General features: G+C 42.4%; 1 protein-coding gene across 1 annotated transcript in view; it reads left to right on the plus strand.

Moving 5' to 3' along the window:
- LOC121072380 (titin-like) overlaps nt 1-20,341 on the plus strand; it is a 246,198-nt gene that overhangs the window by 36,512 nt on the left and 189,345 nt on the right. Inside the window, exons 44-47 of the mRNA XM_040561912.1 lie at nt 3,077-3,133; nt 17,457-17,735; nt 18,820-19,383; nt 19,958-20,239. Of these exons, the coding sequence (XP_040417846.1) occupies nt 3,077-3,133; nt 17,457-17,735; nt 18,820-19,383; nt 19,958-20,239 (1,182 nt within the window). The remainder of the gene's footprint in view (nt 1-3,076; nt 3,134-17,456; nt 17,736-18,819; nt 19,384-19,957; nt 20,240-20,341) is intronic.

Here is a 20,341-nt window from a genome sequence, read left to right on the forward strand (position 1 = left end):
TTAAACTATAACATATTTGAAGATTTGCAAATTTCTATCTTGATGTAGATCAAGAAATAGAATCATTTTACTGAAGGAGTTCAGATTTTTAAAAATGGAATTAAGTAATGGCTGTAGCATTGACTGAGGTATTTTGCATTATCCTGTAGAAAAGAAAAAGAAAAAAAGAAAAAGAAAATACCTCCTTTAAAAGTTCCATACTAAGCTATCTAATACTGAAATTCACAAGTGAAAGAAGAAACAAGCATCAACTGTGTATCAACTGCATGACTAGACTAGGCATCATTTGTCATTCACATTTGTGAATAGATATTCTTTCTGTCAAGAGCATAGTACATCTGGCATGCTGAGTTTTCAAGTGAAGATCATTCATTTTCATCCTCCGTGCTGTATGATTTTGTTCACATCATGGCCCAGTAAAGTTCTTTAGATACTAATATTGTTATTTTTTGTTACTTGATTACACAGTGCAATCCCTAGATAGGAAAAGTTCTGGGAAAGATGTAAAAGATTCTATGCGGTCACGGGCTCTATCAGAACTTCATGTTGCTCCTTTCACAAAGAAGAACATTAAAGCTTTTCAAAAAGAATTTAAATCAGTGCAACAACCATCACAGGAATTGAGTGTACAGGTTTTTGAAAGCATATCTGAAAGTTTGACCATGAAAGCTACATCACTTGAAGAAACAGAAGCCATGCACACAACAATCCTTTCCCAAACATCTCAGGACACCAGAATCTCTATGGCCACTGCTCAGGAATTGAAAGATGTTCCTCCAAAGATTCTTCTGCAACTCAGAGACTTAAATGTGAAATCTGGTGACATTGCTCAGTTCATATGTGCCTTAGAAAATGAATTCTTCTCCGAGTTTCTTTGGGCTCATGAAGGTGAAAGGATAGAAGTGTCTGAAAAACTGAAGATATCACAAAATGGAAGTGTCCTACTGCTCACAATCTTAAATGCCCAGCTGACAGATCAAGGACTGTACAGTTGTACTGTATATAATGATCATGGAGGGACAACAACTACTGCAATACTAACAGTCAAAGGTGGTTATCTGACTTTAAAAATTATGACTTACCTTTTGCAACTTCATTATCACAGCCTATAGCTCACTAATATTTCTTTAATTATCAGCATTTAATTGAGAAAGCTCTAGTAATAATTCTTTGGGTTCCCACACGCACATACATTTATGGCTCTATTCATAAGTGTTGTAACTTCACACTTCTTCCCAGTACGTAACAGAAGTCTGTGGCTTTTTATTCCTCATATCTTTCATGATATGCAATGAGATGTAAAGTAGAACAGGCTTGTAGGAAATTTTGCATTTTGAGAATTCCTGAAGATGGAGTTTAAGGGAGATAGGGATGTCAGGTAAGCAATATTAAACTACGTCCCTGGTCATTTCAGATTGTAGGGGTCCAACTTGTTTCGCATTAATCAGGATTGTAATTTGCTTGAAAGGATTAATGGGTGCAGGTTCTGTATGACTGCACTAATGGATTGTCTTCTTCCTTTCACTTGCCCTGATCTAAGTATTTATTTTTGCCAAGGCTCCTTTCCCTTCTTCCTGACATCAGCATATTAAAATGTTAGTTGGGTTACTGGTGAAAACTCAAAAATCTATTATCACTACAATAGACAGGTTATAGTATTTCTGAGCTTGAAGGAATCAAGAGCAGAAAAATAATGAGGAAATTATTGATGCAGTGACATTGATTTGGCTCTTACATGCTGACATTTCTTTATTCATTGCTGAGTTGTGCGTAGTAGTTTACATAATTTTCTGCTGCTACTTTTCTGCAGCTACTTCTGCTGTTACATTGAAGCTCTAAAAAATTGAAGATAGGTGTGTATTAGGCCTTATGGACCAAATCTTGGTCCCATGAAAGTCATATAGACTCAACAGGGACCTCAACTTAGCCCAGCAGGAAAAGAGCTCTTAAATGTGTGATCAGTCATATTTAATAGCCTTATGACACTAACATGTTAGACATTCTTTTCAGTACTAATTAATGCTTGTTTTTCTTCCCTGCCTAAATATAAGGATGCTTTTTATTCCTGCAAAACATCTGACCTAATCCTTTTCCTAACTTTATTCTTACCTAGCTAAAGAAGCACAAGCCAAAGCAGTAACAAAAATTACCCTTGAATCAGATACTAAAAGCTTTAAATCAGCCAAAGATTGTCAGTTTAAAACATCTGAAGTTAAACAAGAATCATCCAAGAAAACCTCAAGCTTATTTATATCTACCTCTCAAAGACTACATGAAGCTGAGAAGCAAAGAAGCAGAGTCTACTATCCTGATGTTGTGCCATGGGAAGACATTGCAGAAACTGATGCCAGAGCACCAAAGTTTCTTGAAACTCTGCCTTCAGAAACCATTGTAAAAGAAGGAGATGATGTTTTACTCTTTTGTGTAATGAAGGGTGTGCCTACACCTTGTGTGCTCTGGCTGTGCAATCAGCTAATAGTTGAGGAGTCTGCATTGTGTTCCTTAAAACATGATGGGCCACTGTGCAGTTTAAGATTGTTGAAAGTTGGTCAGAACCACAAGGGTATATACAAGTGCAGAATAGTTAATCCTGCAGGACAAGCCGAGTGCAGCACCCATCTGAGAGTGACAGGTTGGCAACTGCATGCTCCTTCCAAGTATCAATTCCTCTTTCATAACATCATTGCATTACAGTACATTCATTCCCTGGGAGATGATAAAGAACGAGAAACATCTCATAAGCCTGTGGGTTGCTGAATGTTTTCTTCAGGAATTTAAAGCATGATAAAGGCATGTTACAATAGAAACCTTCCCTCACCCTTCCAAAAAACAGAAGCAAATCTTGTAGAAAAGTATACATTACAAACAAGTTTGAAAGCATTCAATTACTCTGTTCTCAAAGTTTATCAAATATTTGAGTTGTTTGGCATGCATTTATGTGTATTTATGTGTGAATTTCTGTATCTTTGCAAGAAAGAGTGAATGTTTTTACTTCCTAAAATGTTGGCTGGTACATTTAGCAATTTTAGCTCAAAAAAATCTGTTGTTTTTTTTTTGTTTTGTTTTGTTTTTCTAGCTCCTGAAAAAATTATTCATGAGAAGCTAGAGGAAGAGATTGAAATGGAAGTGAAAGGTACAGTCACTAATAATGTTACACTGAATAAGTAGTTACCAGTATTTAGTAACACTGAAAAGTGTTTATCTGCTTCTGTGTAGTGTCTGATGGGGAAAAACAGACAAATTTTAAAGCATATTGGAACATGTTGCATGTTTGTTTTGGTATGCAAAGGATTACCTGCTTTATAAAGTTATTTAAGTTTTAAATTGTTTAAAACTTCAAATTTATAATTTTGCAGCTATATTCTGAACTTTTACTTCATGCTTTGCAGCTATTCACAGAGCTTTTATTTGTTCAATTTCCTTTTGAATGCATGGAATAGTTTACTTCAGAAGGAAGCTATACAATTTTTAATCATATTATTTTTAAGCAAGTTATCAACCTAACCTTAATCAGTTCAATGGACGTTATCAGATGGATGAATTCTACTAGAAAGCATTTGTTGTTTAGGATATGTGAAAGCTATACATTCCCATGATTCTTTGCACTTCATTTACATTCATTAATTCATCATTATACATCTCGTACCCTGGCTTGCAGATAGCATATGTGGTTCATGTTGCTTGCTTTTTTTTTTTCCCCTGTGCATAACACTGTGAAGTTAGTGGCTGTATTAGTTCGAATAAACGCCTTCTCATTTCATGTTAGCTAATTACTTATGTTTTTTTGTATATCTTTCAAAATATTTTTTCTCAATTGTTTGAACATTTAATCTATAAACAGAAGGGTCAGAAAGGGCGTTTATTCTACTGTCTGCAAGTCAGGTAAGATTTTCTTCTTTGCTACCCAAAGACACACAGCTTTTCCAGGCAGCAAAAACACACACACAGAAGAACGTGTTATTTTGAAATTCATTTTTGCTTGTTCAAGAAGAAATTTCCACAGTCTGAAGAAAGAAAAGACAACGAACGATTTTCGTGTCAATCTTTTAAACAGAGCAAGGCATTGCGTTTATTCGAACAAATATGGTGAGTGAATTACTTTTTTTTCCTGGGTGTGTGATGAAATGTTGCATGCCCATTCTTTAATTCAATATATTGCTATTTAATTTTTTCAATCAGATAGCAGGCAGAGTGGGGCATGCTGTAATCCAATCTCCTTTTCTTGCAGGGCAGCACAGCAAGTTGAACCTCGAGGGACCTGAGGCAGCAGCAGTGCTGGACTGTCCCCAGAACTGCAAACCCACCTTCATGCAGGGCCTCAAGTGTAGGTCTGTTTTGGAGGGGGACCCTGCTGTCTTCCAGTGCAAGCTGGTGGCATGCCCGCCACCCCACATGGCATGGTTTCACAACAACCGGCCAGTCCACCAGGACTGCCGCAAAGTGATTCGCACTGAGAGTGAGGAGCACATGCATAGTGCCAGCCTGGAGGTGCGGGATGTGCGAGAGCATGATGCTGGCAGCTACAGGGTATTTGCCATTAACAGTGAGGGCTCAGCTGAATCCACTGCCTCACTGCTAGTGGCACGTAGTGGTGAGCTTCAGGGCTTGGGTTTCAGGGGGAAAGTGGAGTTGATGCAGGAGAGCTGGGAGTGCCTGCTGCAGCAGCGGCAGCAGGACCGGCTGCGGGTCGTGCTTCGCTGCACTGGTTCACCCTTTGACAAGGGGCAGGAGGCTGAGCAGCTGCTCCAGAACCTCTCCCCAGCCCAGGGCAGGGTACGAACCATCCGTTTCCAGAGGTTGCCACTAGTGGGATCTCATTGTCTGAGGCCAGCATGTGGTGGGGAGCAGAGAGACACAGTGATGAATGCTGATGAGCTGTTAGATGAGGAAATCCGCTGGAAGCTGCAGCGGCTGCGGGAGGCAAAGAGGGCAGCACTGAAAAAGAAGCAGGAATCCTTCATGTCTATGCCCCAGGAGGGTCCTGCTGGGAAGCTCAGCCCACCTGAGGCACCTGGCAAGATGGATGGCTCTGAGTCCTTCAAGGTGCAGGTGATGGAAGGGTATGGCAGGCCCAAGGCAGCAGGGAAGCGATGGCAGGCACCAGGTGGGCTCCTGGAGCCCTGCCCACCTCTCTTCGTCCAGGAGGTCAAGCCCCAGGAGGCTGTTGAGGGGCACAGTGTTACCTTTTCCTGCCTCTTCCATGGCCGCCCACAGCCAACAGTCACTTGGTACAACAATGCTGAGCCTGTGGGGCGCATCCGGGGCACCGCAGTTCACACCACAGGGTGCCGCTCTACACTGACCTTCCCATCTCTGCTCCCACAGCATGGTGGCAGAGTCACCTGCGTGATCTTCAACCCACTGGGCACAGTCAGCACCTCAGCTGCACTTCATGTGAGGCGGCAGATGCCAGCCTATGAGGCCATTAAGGAGAGGGAGAAAGAGGAAGAGAAGAAAGAGGGGAAAGAAAAAGAAGAAGAGAAGGAGGAGGAAAAAGAAGAAGAAGAAGAAGGGGAAGAAGAGAAGGAGAAGGAGAAAGAGAAAGAAGAGGAGAAAGAGAATGAGGAGGAGGAAGAAGAGGAAGAGGAGGAAGTCAGCCTGGCCTTTGCAGTGGAGCAGGGATTGCCAAATACCATTCCAGACTCAGACCTACTGTCACTGCCTGTGGAAATCAAAATCACTGCCCCCACTCCAACACCAGAGCAAGACACAGACATGAGGGAGACCACACAGCCCTCTCCAGATCAGGCTGCACCTGCCATAAAGCACAAGTTCAAGTTTTCATTTGATGTGGGAAATGAGCCACCCCAAATTGTGGCAGAAACCCCAGCACGCATCCATTGCTATGAAGGGGAGGCAGTTGTGTTGGAGTGTGCTGTGTCTGGGCAGCCTCCACCTGCTGTGGCCTGGTCCCAGAACAGACAGAGTCTCTCTGCAAGTGAGAGGCTTATGTTTGAGGAGGGTGAGAATGGCATTCATCGCTTACACATCCGAGGGGTTTCTGTCTCAGATGCTGGGCTGTATTGTTGTGTGGCCAAGAATGTGGCTGGAACAGCCCAGACTGTCTCTGAGCTGACAGTGCAGCCTAGTGCACACAAGTTGTATAGCAAGGATGGAGGTACTGAGGAACTGCCTGGCATGAACCATACCCCGCAACTCCAAGGCCTCAAAAAACTTGGGAAGGAGGAAGAGGAACAAATCACATGCTCCAAGGAGGAAGAATCCCATCTGTCCTGGCCCTTGCAGTGGTCTCCATCTTCTGGTGAGCAGGTTGAAAAGGATTTCAGGGAAGGTAAGATGGAGGAAACAGTGGTGCTGGATATCATGGAGGTTTGTTCGAGGCAGGAAATGGGTTATACAGAAGAGTGTGTAAGGGATACAGATGATATTTCTAAGATGAGGCAGCATAGGGGAAAAGCAGCCTCTGAGGAACGTGGCTTTGGAATTGATGCCACTGTCCTGCACCCAAGCATGTCCAGGGAAGAGCATGAACTTGTGGCCAAGGACTCAGGTCACTTTTCAGAGGAGCTGGAGGCTGAAGGAGACAAGCTGGCACAACATACAGACAGTCTGTCCTGGGAATTCTTGAAGTCACCATTTATGGAAGTGAAAGGGCAAATGCCTGCCTCTGAGCAGTCTGCTCTGACAAGTGAGTGTGAGGATCCACAGTTTTTCATTCCTGTATCACCACTGGTGCAAGAGGAGAGTGACAGCTACTTGGAGGAGAGTGATGCACCTGCCTGGGAGGCAATGCCTTCTGATGGATCTCCTGTAGATGAGCCAAGTGTGCCCCACCTACAGGACAATATTACAAGCACACCCACAAAAGTGCCATTAGGCTTTTATAACTTCTGTGCAGAAGAGCAGCAGGAGGAAAAGGCTAAGGAGCAAGAGAGATCAGTAGATATTGAACAGAACATTGAGGTTGATGACCATCTTCATAAAGAAGAAATGATTGGTGCTGGGGATGCTGCACACTGGGAAATATACAATGATAGACAAGTGCTGCAGGAAGCAGAGCCTGACACAGGCAACTACTCTTTGGATCTAATTCTTACTCCTCCTGGCATAGCAAAATCAGGTCAGGATTTTACTGAGGAAGTTGAAGTTCACCCAGAAGCTCATTTCAAAGAGCAATTACTGTCATCTGAGACCGATGATATCAGTATCATATTTGATTTGAAGAAGTTTGTGGAGCCTTTCCCAGCTAAAGAATCTGTGAACACAAAACAGGCACAACCCCCTGCAGGTTTGGAGAGTGTTCAGCTGGGAGAAACAGGGCCCATCTCTCCTGTGCAGAAACATGAAGTGCTTGTGGAAGAGATTTCTCTAAGTGAGGAGCTGTGTCAGATCTATAGGATGCAGCTGGAGGAGGTCAGTGTCCAGGAAGAAGCGCAGCCGACAGAAATCAGGCAGCCTCATTTGCGAATCCCCAGTGGGAACGTTGGCAGCATCACACTATCTGCTGAAGAGAGGACTTCTGCTGAAGAAATTCATGAGTCAGAGGCAAATGTCTTTGGGGAGGATTCACTTGAGGGACAAAATCATAGTTTTCTGGTGCAGCCCACAGCAGATTTCCAAAGGACAGTACAGGAAACACATGTGTGGGGGAGTGGGGAGAGGCTGGAGTCAACAGACACTCAGAGTGACAGCTTCATCAGTGACTTGAAAAAAGCTGCACTTGAGAGGAAACCCCAGCCTGGGCATCAAACAGAGGAGGAAGATGTCTCTGGGGTAGAAAAGATCTTTGAGAAAGTAGTGAGCAGTTCCACTTGTGAAATAGAAAGCACAAGTTACCCTGAGGGAATGCTCAGAGACATCCATCCAGAACCAAACACAACTAAGGGTTTCTCCTTTGGGCAACTCCAACTTGGTTCGATAATGGATGATTCTGTGGCACAGAAGGAGCAAAGGAAGGACTGTGGGGGCAAGAAGAGGACTCCCACTAAGAAAGCCTTTGAGAACAGCTCGGATGGTGGAGGACTATGGGAAGATGTTTCTGCAGGTCCAGAGCCCAGTGCTGTTCAAGCCTCAGAGTTGGAGCCTGACTTCTCCCTGACCAAGTATTTAAGGTCAGCGGGGATGCAGGAAGCTCCAGATGTCAAAGGCACAGCTCAAAAGAAACAGCGAGAAACCATCACTTCCCTGGAAGTGGAGGAGGTTACCTTCAGCATGGTTTATGACTATTACAACAACCAGCAGGAGCTGGCCCGGCCCTTCTCTCCTGAGTCAGAAATGTCCATAGAGCTAGAGAGTGGGAATGGAGAGGAGTCACCTGATTCAGACCGTTTCTACACACCTCCCTCCTCAGTGGAGATCTTTGAAACTGCTTCATCAGCATCCTACCACACACCACTCAGCACACCTGAGCGCTATTCCACTCCATCTGAGGGCTCAGAGTATGGCACACCACCTGAGCACTACTCTACACCATCTGATGGATCAGAGTATAGCATGCCACCTGAGCACTACTCCACACCATCTGAGGGATCAGAGTACAACACACCACCTGAGTGCTACTCCACACCCTCTGAGGGTTCAAAGTGCAACACACCCTCTGAGCGCTACTTCACACCCTTCGAGGGACCCAGCTCTGCATTAGGGGACAGAACACCACCAGAGCGTTACCGGACACCCACTGGAGAGTATATGGATGCCCTGGCAATGTTTACTCCCTGTGAGGAAAGCTGTCAGACTCCAGACCACTCATGGGCTGAGGTGTTTAGGACCCCCCGTGAAGCCCTGGAGCCATCAGGCAATGAGATGCCACCTGCGTTCCTCAAGGCATTGAGCAGGAGGAGGCTGTACAAGGGCAGCACACTCAGTTTTGTGGCTGAGGTGGTGGGTGTGCCTGATCCAGGGGTGAAGTGGTATCATAATAAATCTCTTCTGGAGATGGATAAGAGAGTGCGGATAGAGAAGGATGGGAACAAGTGCATGCTGGAGATCACTGACATCCAGAAAGACGATGAAGGACAGTATCTGTGCCATGCAGTGAACATTGTGGGGGAAGCTAAAAGCATTGCCCAGGTGGAAGTTTTGTCTGAAGATGGGCGATCACTAGCACTGCCACCCCCTGTGACCCACCAGCATGTTATACACTTTGACCTGGAGCGAAACACATCCTCACGGTCACCTTCACCACAGGAAATCCTTCTGGAAGTGGAGCTGGATGAAAATGAGGTGAAGGAGTTTGAGAAGCAGGTCAAAATCATAACTAGTCCTGAGTTTAGCCCAGATAAGAAGAGCATAGTGGTTTCCCTGGATGTCCTTCCACTTGCCCTGTTGGAGCAAGTTTCAGGCTTGGCCTCAGAGGAGAGTGAGGATGTGAAAATTGATTTCCAAGTGACAGAAATGCCTCCCCGCTTTGCCGTGCCCTTTGCAGATGTGGAAGTTACAGAAAGCTCAGAGGTAGTCTTTGAGTGTGTGGTAACAGGTACTCCTGTCCCAGTAGTGCAGTGGTTTAAAGGTGACACCTGTGTGACACCCACCTCAGGGAAGTATGTTGTGAGTCAGAAAGAGGGACTTCACAGTTTGAAGGTCCTTAATGTAGGTTCTTCTGATGGTGGCTGGTATCACTGCCGGGCGATCAATAGGCTGGGAGAAGCAATGTGTAAAGGCTCCCTCATAGTCAGAGCTCAGCAAGGAGCAAGTGTTAAGTTAAGCAGTGAGGCAGACATGAGCAGTGAACCAGAGAGGCCCCAGAAGTGTGACTTGCTTATGAGTAAGACTGTGTCCCCAGGCAACTGCTCAGAAGTAGAGCTGGAATTTAAACCACACATGGAGAACTCGGAGAGAGCAATACAGCTGCTTGCAGTGACTGAACAAGAGCAAGAGGTGGAAGGGCAGAAATATGTTGATATTAGTTTTGATGTGTTTGGAGAGCCATCCCAAGAAGAACAGATTGAGTTTAAAGCAGAGGACTCAGAGAGCTGCAGCTTTGAGTTCCAGGCCACAGAAACCCCTCCCAAATTTCTGAGGCTCATTTCTGACTACAGTACATTTGTAGGTGCCTCAGCTTGTTTCCAGTGTCTTGTGATTGGTTCCCCTTACCCGAGTGTTCATTGGTACAAGGATGAGATGTTGTTGGAAGGAGACAGGTACTGTGTGCAGGAAGAGCAGGGGGGTTCTCATAGCCTAACTATTGAAAATTTGATGCAAAGTGACAGTGGGAAGTACAAATGTATAGCTACGAACAGGGCAGGAACTGCTGAGACTTGTGCAGTGTTAACGTTATACTAAATGTCCATAACTTAGAGTCTCTTCTGAAACACTAAATGTTATATACTGTTGTTCACTACAGGTAAAAATGCAACAATCATTTTAGGGGCATTGTTTTTCGTCTCTTTAGGGGTGAAATTCACTCCACATGGGCATGTTTCTATCTCATTTAAATTTACTTTCACTGTGAAATTTAAGTGAGATTTATGGTGTGCATAAGTTTTATGCACACTTTCTGTACTGAGGTACATTTCAGATTCCTCCCAAGCTCCTTACTCATTCTTGTAAAGATATTTTAATTGACGTTCATATATATAGGAATCATCTGTATAGTGTACATATCCCTGTGTGTCTGTAGCCATGCAATTATTATTTTACATAGGCTAGAAATCACCTAAAAATGCTGAATTTACCTTTTTCTTGTAATCTGACAGTATGGAATACTGACTTAGGCTTACTTTTTAGTTTGGACATAATTCCATGAAAGAACTCCTTAAACTGGTATTTCCCCTTCTCACAATGTTGTGTCAGAAAATGTGAGTCTCTCTGATTCAAATCCTGTGTCTACAGTTTCTGTCATTGCAAAACTCTTACATTCATTGGTCTCACTCTGTTGACTCATGGAATCCTATGATTTATTTTTTTTAATTAAGTCAAAGAAAGTATTCTGTTGCAAAGAAAAGTGATACAATGGAAAGAGAATAGAAGTTTTGCTTTAGTAGAGACTGGACAGGATTTTTACTCTATTACCAAGTAATAAACATAAAAATCTATTTTGTACTGTATCTTTAAAAGTTAAAGAGAAAGGAGAGGGAGCTTAATAAATCAATGATGTAACTGTAAATTCATTAATATAATTTTTTTGTCCCCATATTCCAGTGTCATTCATAGGAAATACATAGTAGTAAAAAATGTAAGAGATTTTTTTATGCAGTATTCTTGTTTCACATTAGAACTAAATCTCTACAAATTCTTTTTTTTCCTTTCCTTTCCTTTTTTTTTTTTAATTTTATTAGTAAAAGTTAGGTGTGCTATGTTTCAATATGACCAGAAATAAATAGAATACATTCAATTGTTACCTCTGGCATTTTCAAAGATTTTTATGTTAATGTTCTCAGTTTGAGTATATATTTTTGTATTTAAAACTAATATTTAGGAGGAGGAATCAGCAGTAGCTGACATAATTAAATCAAAACTAAAGTAATCTGTCTTACATAAGCAATGATAAATTGATTAAGCAAGTATGTTAAAGGTATAAAAGTTATTAATTAATATTTATCAGAAGTTAAATAACTGTAATGCATGTGCCAGTTTTCCAGTTGCCTATATGCCAAAGTGAAACCCTAAACAACCCTTAGCAAAAAATACTTTTACTTTAATTATTTGTTTATGATGTTCATCACATTATTTACAAATTGCTGTCTGTTGCCTTGCAAACCTCTTTAAGGAGAATGGTGATTTTAAGTGTGAGAGAACTATTACTATAGTACAGCCAGCTATGTTTATGCATGTTCTTGTTTCTGAGTTTGACATATCCTCACAATGAGGTCAGTGTGCCTCAAAAACTCAGTCTTTTAAGATAATCTCATCACTTACTCAGGATAGCCATTTTTGTTCAAAAGATTCACTTTGCCCAATTGTGCTGCCCAGTATAAACTCAACTTGTAGGAGAGGCAACTTCTAATGACCCAGGATGTGACTGGAGTGGTTAGGTTAATACCATTGTGTCACTTCGGTTTCTTCCCAGTCATGACCCCATAATCAATATTTAAGTATGTTGTTAATAGGTGGAGATAATTTTAATTTTTTTTAGGTAACATTTGGTAGGAAAGAGAAGTGGAAGTGTCTGACCCAACATTGTGATGGGAGTTAATCGCTTCTCTATCTGTCCTTATCCATTCCGTGTGCAGATGTGTAACACTAACTGATTCATGAGGCAGCAGAGGTCCCTAGGGAAGTTGGCATGAATTGTTCTATGCTATGCATTAGCTGTGACATGAGTCTTTTAGGTACAAAGTCAATGAGGCCAGAAAGCCTTTGGTTAGGCCCTAAGCAATTATGACCTGTGTTTAATTTGCACATAAATTAACTGATTTTTTTAGTAGAAATAGGTCTGCTTCAAAGCCTTGTATCCAAACAGGTCCAAGTTCGTAATCATATCTGAAATGTATGGCCAGGCATATTTATCTCTATCTGTGCAGCAGTGTTTGTGTTTTTTTGTAAGTTTAAAAGTCTAATTTTAAGTTTCATACATTGGCCAGGAGCACAATGTTGTGCTTGTGAAGATAGAAAGCCTGACCTAAGATACAACAGTATAAATCTGGAATAATTCTAGTTTAAATAAACTTCCTCTGGGGCAATTGGTATAGCTTTAAGCCATGTTTGATCACCTCCCTTCAAAATGTTTTGCTTTCAAAGGAACTAAAAATATCACAATTTTATTGTCAGATTTAATGTCTTCAATTTTACAAGTCATGTATCTTAAAAAAAAAAAAAAAAAAAGGATGAATTATGTTTGCCACCAATGTGTAAATGTTAGCATGTATGGCTAATTTGTGAAATAAATATGTAAAATATTTAAGTCCGTCGCTTCTTGTACTTTATTCATTTCACAGACATAGCTACAATATAAAATAATCTGTATTTTTTGTCATAAATATGACAAACATGAACACAAAAAAGTGCATTAATTTGTACTCCACTCCTGTATATAATGCCTTCTCATGTCTGTTATCGTAAGTTCCCTTCTGCAATTTTTATACTTTCTTATGGGCCCCATTTCAATTGATCATCTTCAAGTTCACTAGCACATTGTATTTCTGAGGAAGCTGCTCTACTGGTTTAATGAGGCTTTTAGTTAATACTAAGGGATAGATGTAATTTTCTTTTTTTTTTTTTCTAAGTGTCTCTTCTGTGCAGGTGATCACTACGCACTGTGTTATGTCAAGTACACTATGATGTTTGTAGAAAGATTAATAATTGCTAAAACCAATGAGAAATAATTGGGTATGGCATATTCTGTTCTTCTCCATAGCTGTGAGGACAACAGGATTTGATTTCCAAAGGTTTTATTTGCATTGTGCTTTTCCTGGATAGCTTGTTTTGTTCCTGGAAATCTCAGAATTCACTGATGTTTCTAGTGTCTAGGATCTGCAGAGGACAGACAACATGTTCTTTCCATGATGTCTGTTTCCTCACATTTCAAAATCACCATTAGAACAAAGCGGTTCATCATATAACTGTCCAAGTTCACAAAGGCAAGAAGAAAAACCTTGAAGTGCTCTAATGTATTTTTCTTGGGTATAACAATGGTTTTAATATGCAGAATAGTGCTAGGGAGGAGTTTAAAAGCAGAAAGGAAAATCAATGACATTAAATCAAGAATGTAAACTCATGGTTTTAGTAATAATGGTGTTGTAACGGCAAGGGTCTACTGATTAAAAAAAAGGGGGGGGGGGGATGGGGGGCAGGACAAAGCTGGTAAGGGAGTGGAAATATCTTGTGTTAGACAAAAAATAGAGTTGAAAGTAGTGAAGTAACTGCACCAGAAGGAAGTCTGGTGTGCTGTAAAGTTTGTCATATTTTTCCAAAACTAAATCTAACAATCTGTTTTTTCTTGGTGTTTTAAATTAAACCAGAGCCTTAGCACTGTTCTCCTGTACTTGTTTGTATGACTGTACATATAAGTATCTACGGCACATACCACTTTAATTATATTTTTGAAATGCATCAATGTTGTGCAACTGTTACTTGCAGCATACAATGAATACCACAAGAGGTTATGACTAACCCATACTGTGATGTTAGGTTTAAAGAGATGCCCATGTTGATCAAGATAACAAGTTCATAAGTAACCTAACAGCACACTGTGTGTGGTTATTTATGGTAAGTGTGTATTTAACAGAAGGAGGACCTTCTGTTCACGTTCATTGTTACCTGCTGCACAGGAGATTGTTACCTGCTGTGGAGAAAACCTCCACATATACAAAAATAGTTGCACTAACAGAGTTGTATATTACTCTTTGCTGTTTATTGCTGCCTTCAAGTGGTCACTTCAACATTCTAGTAAAACTAAACAATTTTTTTTTCCCATACAGACTTCTCTAGTTCTCTTACTGTGTCTTCTGAGGAGGGAAGAAGTGAAGGCTACAGCAGCAGCCTTCAGTTGCCTGATAGAGAAAAAACACTTGAATTTGAGCCTGAAAAAACAGTTTATTCCAGCCAAACAAAGATGAAAATGGAGGAGGGGGGCAGTGCACCTGTTTTCCTCACACAGGTCTCAGATGTTGAAGTCTGGCAGGGAGATGTAGCTAGGCTTTCTGTTACTGTTACTGGAAGTCCCACACCCAAAATCTTGTGGTTTTTCAGTGGTGTCAGGTTAACCCCATCCGCAGACTGTAAGTTAGTGTTTGCTGGAAATGACCACAGTCTCATCCTCCCATATGTGGGCATGCAGGATGAGGGCAAGTACACGTGCATGGCCAGCAATGTACATGGTGAGGCTGCATGCAGTGCCCACCTCCATGTGAGGCAGCGGGTACCTGGGGCTCCTTGTTTTGCCAGGGCACCAGACAGTGTGCAATGTGCACCAGGCTTCACCGCTGTCTTTGAGTACACCGTGGCTGGGGAGCCATGCCCTGATGTGGAATGGTTCAAGGGGACCGAGCGGCTTTTCTCTGATGCACGTCGTTCTGTGTCTCACCACCCTGATGGCTCGGGCTCCCTGACGGTGTGGGAGTGCATGGAGGAGGACACTGGTCTGTACACATGCAGGGCAGTGAGCACCTTGGGTGAGGCTGCATGCTCCATTGAGCTCCTTGTGCTGCCTGAGGAACATGCTGTGTGTAGGCAGAGCCCAGCCTTGCAGCACTCTGCAGTGGCAGAGGACCAAAGCCCCCTCTCCTATGAGGAGGCCAGCGAGCTTCCCACTGTGAAAGAAGCACTCAGTCTTGAGGCCATGAGGGAGCCCGGGGCTTTCTTCCAGCTCCAAGTAAGCCAGGTGGAGCACATGCTGCCCAAGGAGGGCATCTTGCCTAACCTGCCACTAGCCTGCCTCGCTGTGCAGAGTGTTGAAGAGATGCTGGCCCAGGCAGCCACAACACAAGAGAACAACAGACTTCTGGCAGAGTCCCTGCAAAACCTTCCTACTGGCTCCCAAGGTGCAGTGCCTGGAGCAGCAATTGAAACACAACTGCCAGGCTGCCTTGGGACTGTGGCTGCACAGATGCTCTTGCCCAAAGAGCAAGTCATCCCTGAGGAGGAGGAGCAGATGGCTGTCCTGGAGACAGAAGTTTCCCAAGCCCTTCTGCAGGTGTCAAGCACCACTGAGAGTTGTGCCATAGATGGTGACCACTTAAAAGTCCTAGAGGGCTTCCACGCAATGAAAGGTGAGCTAAAGGCTGAACCCGGATTTCCCTCTGAATTGGCCTGCACTGGGAGTCAAGCTGTTCCCTTGGAGAACACTTCTGCCCTGGAAACAGCAGAGGAAGATTTTGCTGCAAGAATTTGTGAGGGACAGGCTATAAGATTTCCCTTACTGCTAGAAGAAAAACAGCCATTGGAGGAAGAACATGTCGTCGATCTTGCCAGCCCACTTAGGCAGTGTCCAAGGGTAGAGAGACAACCACGTGAAACAATGTACACTCACCAGCTCCAGGCAAGCCAAGTCCTTACCAAAGAGAGCCAACTCACTGATCAAGTTCCCAAGAGCTGCAGCCTTGACATAAAGTCCCAAATTAGAGATGCACTAAAAGCTGCAGTTGTACGTGAGCAAAATGTCTTGTTTACAGAATGGTTGGCTGATAAAGAAAGCATTGAAGTACAGACAATAAAAATCACCAAGGAACATAAACACACCTTGTGCACCTATGTTGTGACCACAGGAGGACTCACTCCCGTAGAAGTCCCGATCTCCCTGGCAGAAGTCAGCATTCAGACAGCAGACCAGAAAAAAGTCTTGAAGGAGGCTTTCTATTCTCTTATTTATGAAGAAAAACATCTCTTAACAGATGAAAAATCCAAAGCATTCCCAGTCCATCCCCATTCACTTAACTCAGGAAAATCCTGTGATGAAACCTCTGAGTTGGAGCCCCAGCAGGCTGAGAGAACTATGGAGGCAGAAATACCCCTGGAGCAGCCTTTGCATGCAAAAGTAATCAATACTGTGACTGAACATGGTCAAATCAAGGATGTAGGGGCAGCTGCAGCCACTGCTGACGTAGTCTATGCAGGTGTTCCTGTTGAGAAACCCACAGAAATACTAAAAAGGAAGGAGAAAAGGGAAGAAATACGTGAGCAAGAGGGCAGAGGGGGTCTGGAAAATAAAGGTGGGAGTCTAGAGGATGAGCTGGGCAAAGAGAATTACCCTATTATATGCAGCAAACTGGTCGACACTACTGTGGAAGAAGGGGAGAGTGTCAATCTAGTGTCTGTCATAACAAATGTCAGAGAGGTGAATTGGTACTTTGAGGGTAAACTGGTGTCTTCAGGCAACAAATTCAAGTGTTTGCAGGATCAAGACACATACACACTAGTAATCAGCCAAGTGTGTGGGGACATCCACCAAGGAGAATACACATGTGAGGCACTGAATCAAGGTGGAAAAAGAGCAACAACAGCAAAAGTCACAGTTGTTAAAAGAGGTTGGATAATGGGGATAAAATTCTGCCTTTCTAATACACTGTTGTACTAATGAAACTGCCCTACTCTGTCTATCTGGATACAGATACAATACTAATATAATCACAACACTAATGACAGGATCCCCTTTCTCTCTGCATTTATGGTCTCCTTTTACCACATTGCAGTCTCTTACTCCTGCATCACACAAGCAAGATCAGGACAAGATATACTGCAGTCCTGACTGCTTCATCCCATGATGAAGTTCAGCTATACTTGCCACTTTTCTCACTGCTGCATCCAGTCTTCAGAGTCATTACACTGTTTCAGCACAATTTCTTAACCACACCACCATTTCTCACAGCTCTAAGATAGTGTGTATATGTTAATATTGCAATATTACCACATTGCTATTAAACAGTTTTCCAGTTTCACCACTGTGTTTTCTGATGTCATTATGCACCATGACACTGTCTGTCCACAGTTTTTTTTCCTTTACAATCACTTAATGTGGATTGCAAATAAATAATCTGTTTTGTTTCAGTTAGTCACTTCACTGTTACTTTCTAGAATGCCAGTATGCATGGCTTTGAATTACTCTCTGCTTCTGATTTCAGTTGCACCAATCCTGAGAAGAAGGCTTGAATCTCTGGAGGTGGCCGTAAACCACGTGGCCAAGTTTACCTGTGAGGTAGAGACTGCTCCCAATGTCAGATTCCAGTGGTACAAAGCTGGCCGAGAGATATATGATGGGGACAAATATTCCATTCACACCTCCAACTACCTTTCTACACTGGAGATTCCGAGGCCTCAGGTTGTTGACTATGGAGAGTATAGCTGTAAGGCTTCCAACCAGCATGGCAGTGTAAGCTCTACAGCCCTTTTAACGGTAACTGGTAAGTACAAAGTCAAAAGCACTTCTTGAAAAAATGTCTTGGTATATTGTAATGCTTTCTGTGGGGTACCTACAAACATTTGTGGTAGTGCTATTGATTGTCATTGTTATACATAATCCATACCTAATTTTGATGAGTACAAGCACAGAGAAGAAATAACTTTTGAAAATGCTGCTTTTAGGTGTTTTTTTTTGTACCTAGTATGAAAAGTTTCAGGAGGGAAGAAAAATGGGAAAAGAGACTGGGAAGAACTATGTTGTCTACAGAATGGGATTGCTTTGTGAAAACATTCTTGAAGAGAGTTTATTGTACTTCCAGACAACAAGCAAATGTGCAGTTTTATATCTGATTTATTTGGTGTAGTAATCACTGGGCAATTACCCTACAATCTTACAGTTATTCTTCAGCTATACTTGTGAGGCAGGCTGTGTGGCGATGCTTACCTAAACATCTGTGTGCCAGAGGAAACTCTGTGTGATGGGGGAATAGATCATCTTAAACAAACAAAAGACAGTTCAAAAGTATTTCATTTTACAAAACTTTTTTTTTTTTGTCTATTGATAACTATGCAATTATCTTCCTTTTTTTCTTCCTTTTTTTTTTTCTTTTAAATATCTTGTGGACCTTTGTGGGTGCATTTTTTTTTATTATTCCTATTCTTCTTTCTGTGGGAAGAGTCTTTATGTAGTCTTTGCTAAATGCCAGATGCTAGAGACTAAAGAAGGGTACTCAAACTGTGCAACATATGCAAACTTGTCTATCTTAAGGGAATCATGCACAAACATGTCACTCTTGGGAAAGGAAATTCTGTCGTTTGCTTTATTTTCCTTTGGTTTGTACATTGTTCCAGAGTCAAAATGCCTTCAAGCTCTAGAGCAATATACAGACCCAAGAAGTACAAAACAAAAAGCCAAAATTCATAATCTTTAACATCTCTTTTCTCCTTCACTGCTCTGGCCTCTTTTGCTTAAGAGTGTCTAAAAACAAACTGCCCCCTCCTGCTCTCTGTCCTTGGGAAACTTGGAGAAACAGCATAAGCTCTATTCTCCACCTCCAGATAACAATGAACCCCTTTATTTTGCAGAAGCACTTCCACCAACATTTCTTACCAGACCCGAATCTATCACCACTTTTGTGGGCAAAAGCGCCAAGTTCCTGTGTACTGTTTCGGGCACTCCAGTCATTGACGTCGCCTGGCAGAAAGATGGCACGACCATTTCACCTTCGGACCACCACAAGATCTCCAAAGTGGAAAATAAGCATGTCTTAGAAATTTCCCTTCTCACCACCAGTGACAGAGGGGTTTATACTTGCAAAGCTTCCAACAAGTTTGGGGCTGACGTTTGCCAGGCTGAAATGGTCATTATAGACAAGCCCCACTTTATTAAAGTTTTGCAGTCAGTGCAGTCAGCAGTCAATAAAAAAATACATCTTGAATGCCAGGTAGATGAAGACAGGAAAGTAACAGTAGGATGGACAAAAGATGGAAACAAAATCCCTCCAGGCAAAGATTATAAGATTTACTTTGAAGACAAAATAGCCTCGCTTGAGATTCCTCTGGCTAAACTCAAGGATTCGGGCCATTACGTATGCACTGTCTCAAATGAGGCAGGAAGCAGCTCCTCTTCTGCCAGTGTCACAGTCCGAGGTAAGATTGTCCTAGGTACTGTTTACCTTTGCTCTTCTTCGGTTTCTGCTTTTTTGTTTTGCAGGTGAAGTCTTCTCTGGGGTGAAATCACACTGTGAAGTCTTCTGAAATCTTTCTTGCTCCATTCACCTCTTGCTTTTTACCCAACTGTCTTCCAAAGCACTGTGTATTGCTTCAATATTTCTTTTGTTAGCCACATCCAAGAGTCACTCCTGCATGTAGGGGAGAGATGGTGGGAGAGGGCAAGAGAGACCACAAGAACTGCAGCTCAGCAAATATTATGCTGATCTTTTCTAAAGTCATGTTTTGTTCTTTCACTAGGAACCAATGTCTTTAAGGCTTTGTATTTCAGACTGCTTTACTTTCCCTCTTCTTTTTCCCCTTTTCCATTTTCTTCTTCTCTACTCGCTCTCTTCCCTTCCCTTCCCTTCCCTTCCCTTCCCTTCCCTTCCCTTCCCTTCCCTTCCCTTCCCTTCCCTTCCCTTCCCTTCCCTTCCCTTCCCTTCCCTTCCCTTCCCTTCCCTTCCCTTCCCTTCCCTTTTTTGCTTTTCTTCTGTTTTCTTCCCATTTTTAGAACCACCATCTTTTGTGAAGAAGGTCGATCCGTCTTACTTACTGACCCCAGGTGACTCTGCACGCCTTCAATGCAAAGTCAAAGGGTCTCCTGAAATCCAAGTTACTTGGTTCAAGGACAATAAGGAAATCCGTGAAACCAACACACACAAGATGTCTTTTATCAATTCTGTGGCTGTGTTAGATATTTTGGAGATGAAAGTTGATGACAGTGGAAGCTACTCATGTGAAGCTGTAAATGAGGTTGGAAGTGACAGCTGCACCACAGAAGTAGTTGTCAAAGGTCTGTTCTTCCTGCTACTTACTGCCAGTCACACACTTGAGGAAAAAGCTTCTTTTTTTTTTTTTTTTTCCTGGGCAATTAATTCTTTCTTGCTGCTTTTAT

This window comes from Cygnus olor, chromosome 6, assembly GCF_009769625.2.
Source record: "Cygnus olor isolate bCygOlo1 chromosome 6, bCygOlo1.pri.v2, whole genome shotgun sequence".
In the NCBI taxonomy this organism is placed as follows: Eukaryota; Metazoa; Chordata; class Aves; order Anseriformes; family Anatidae; genus Cygnus; species Cygnus olor.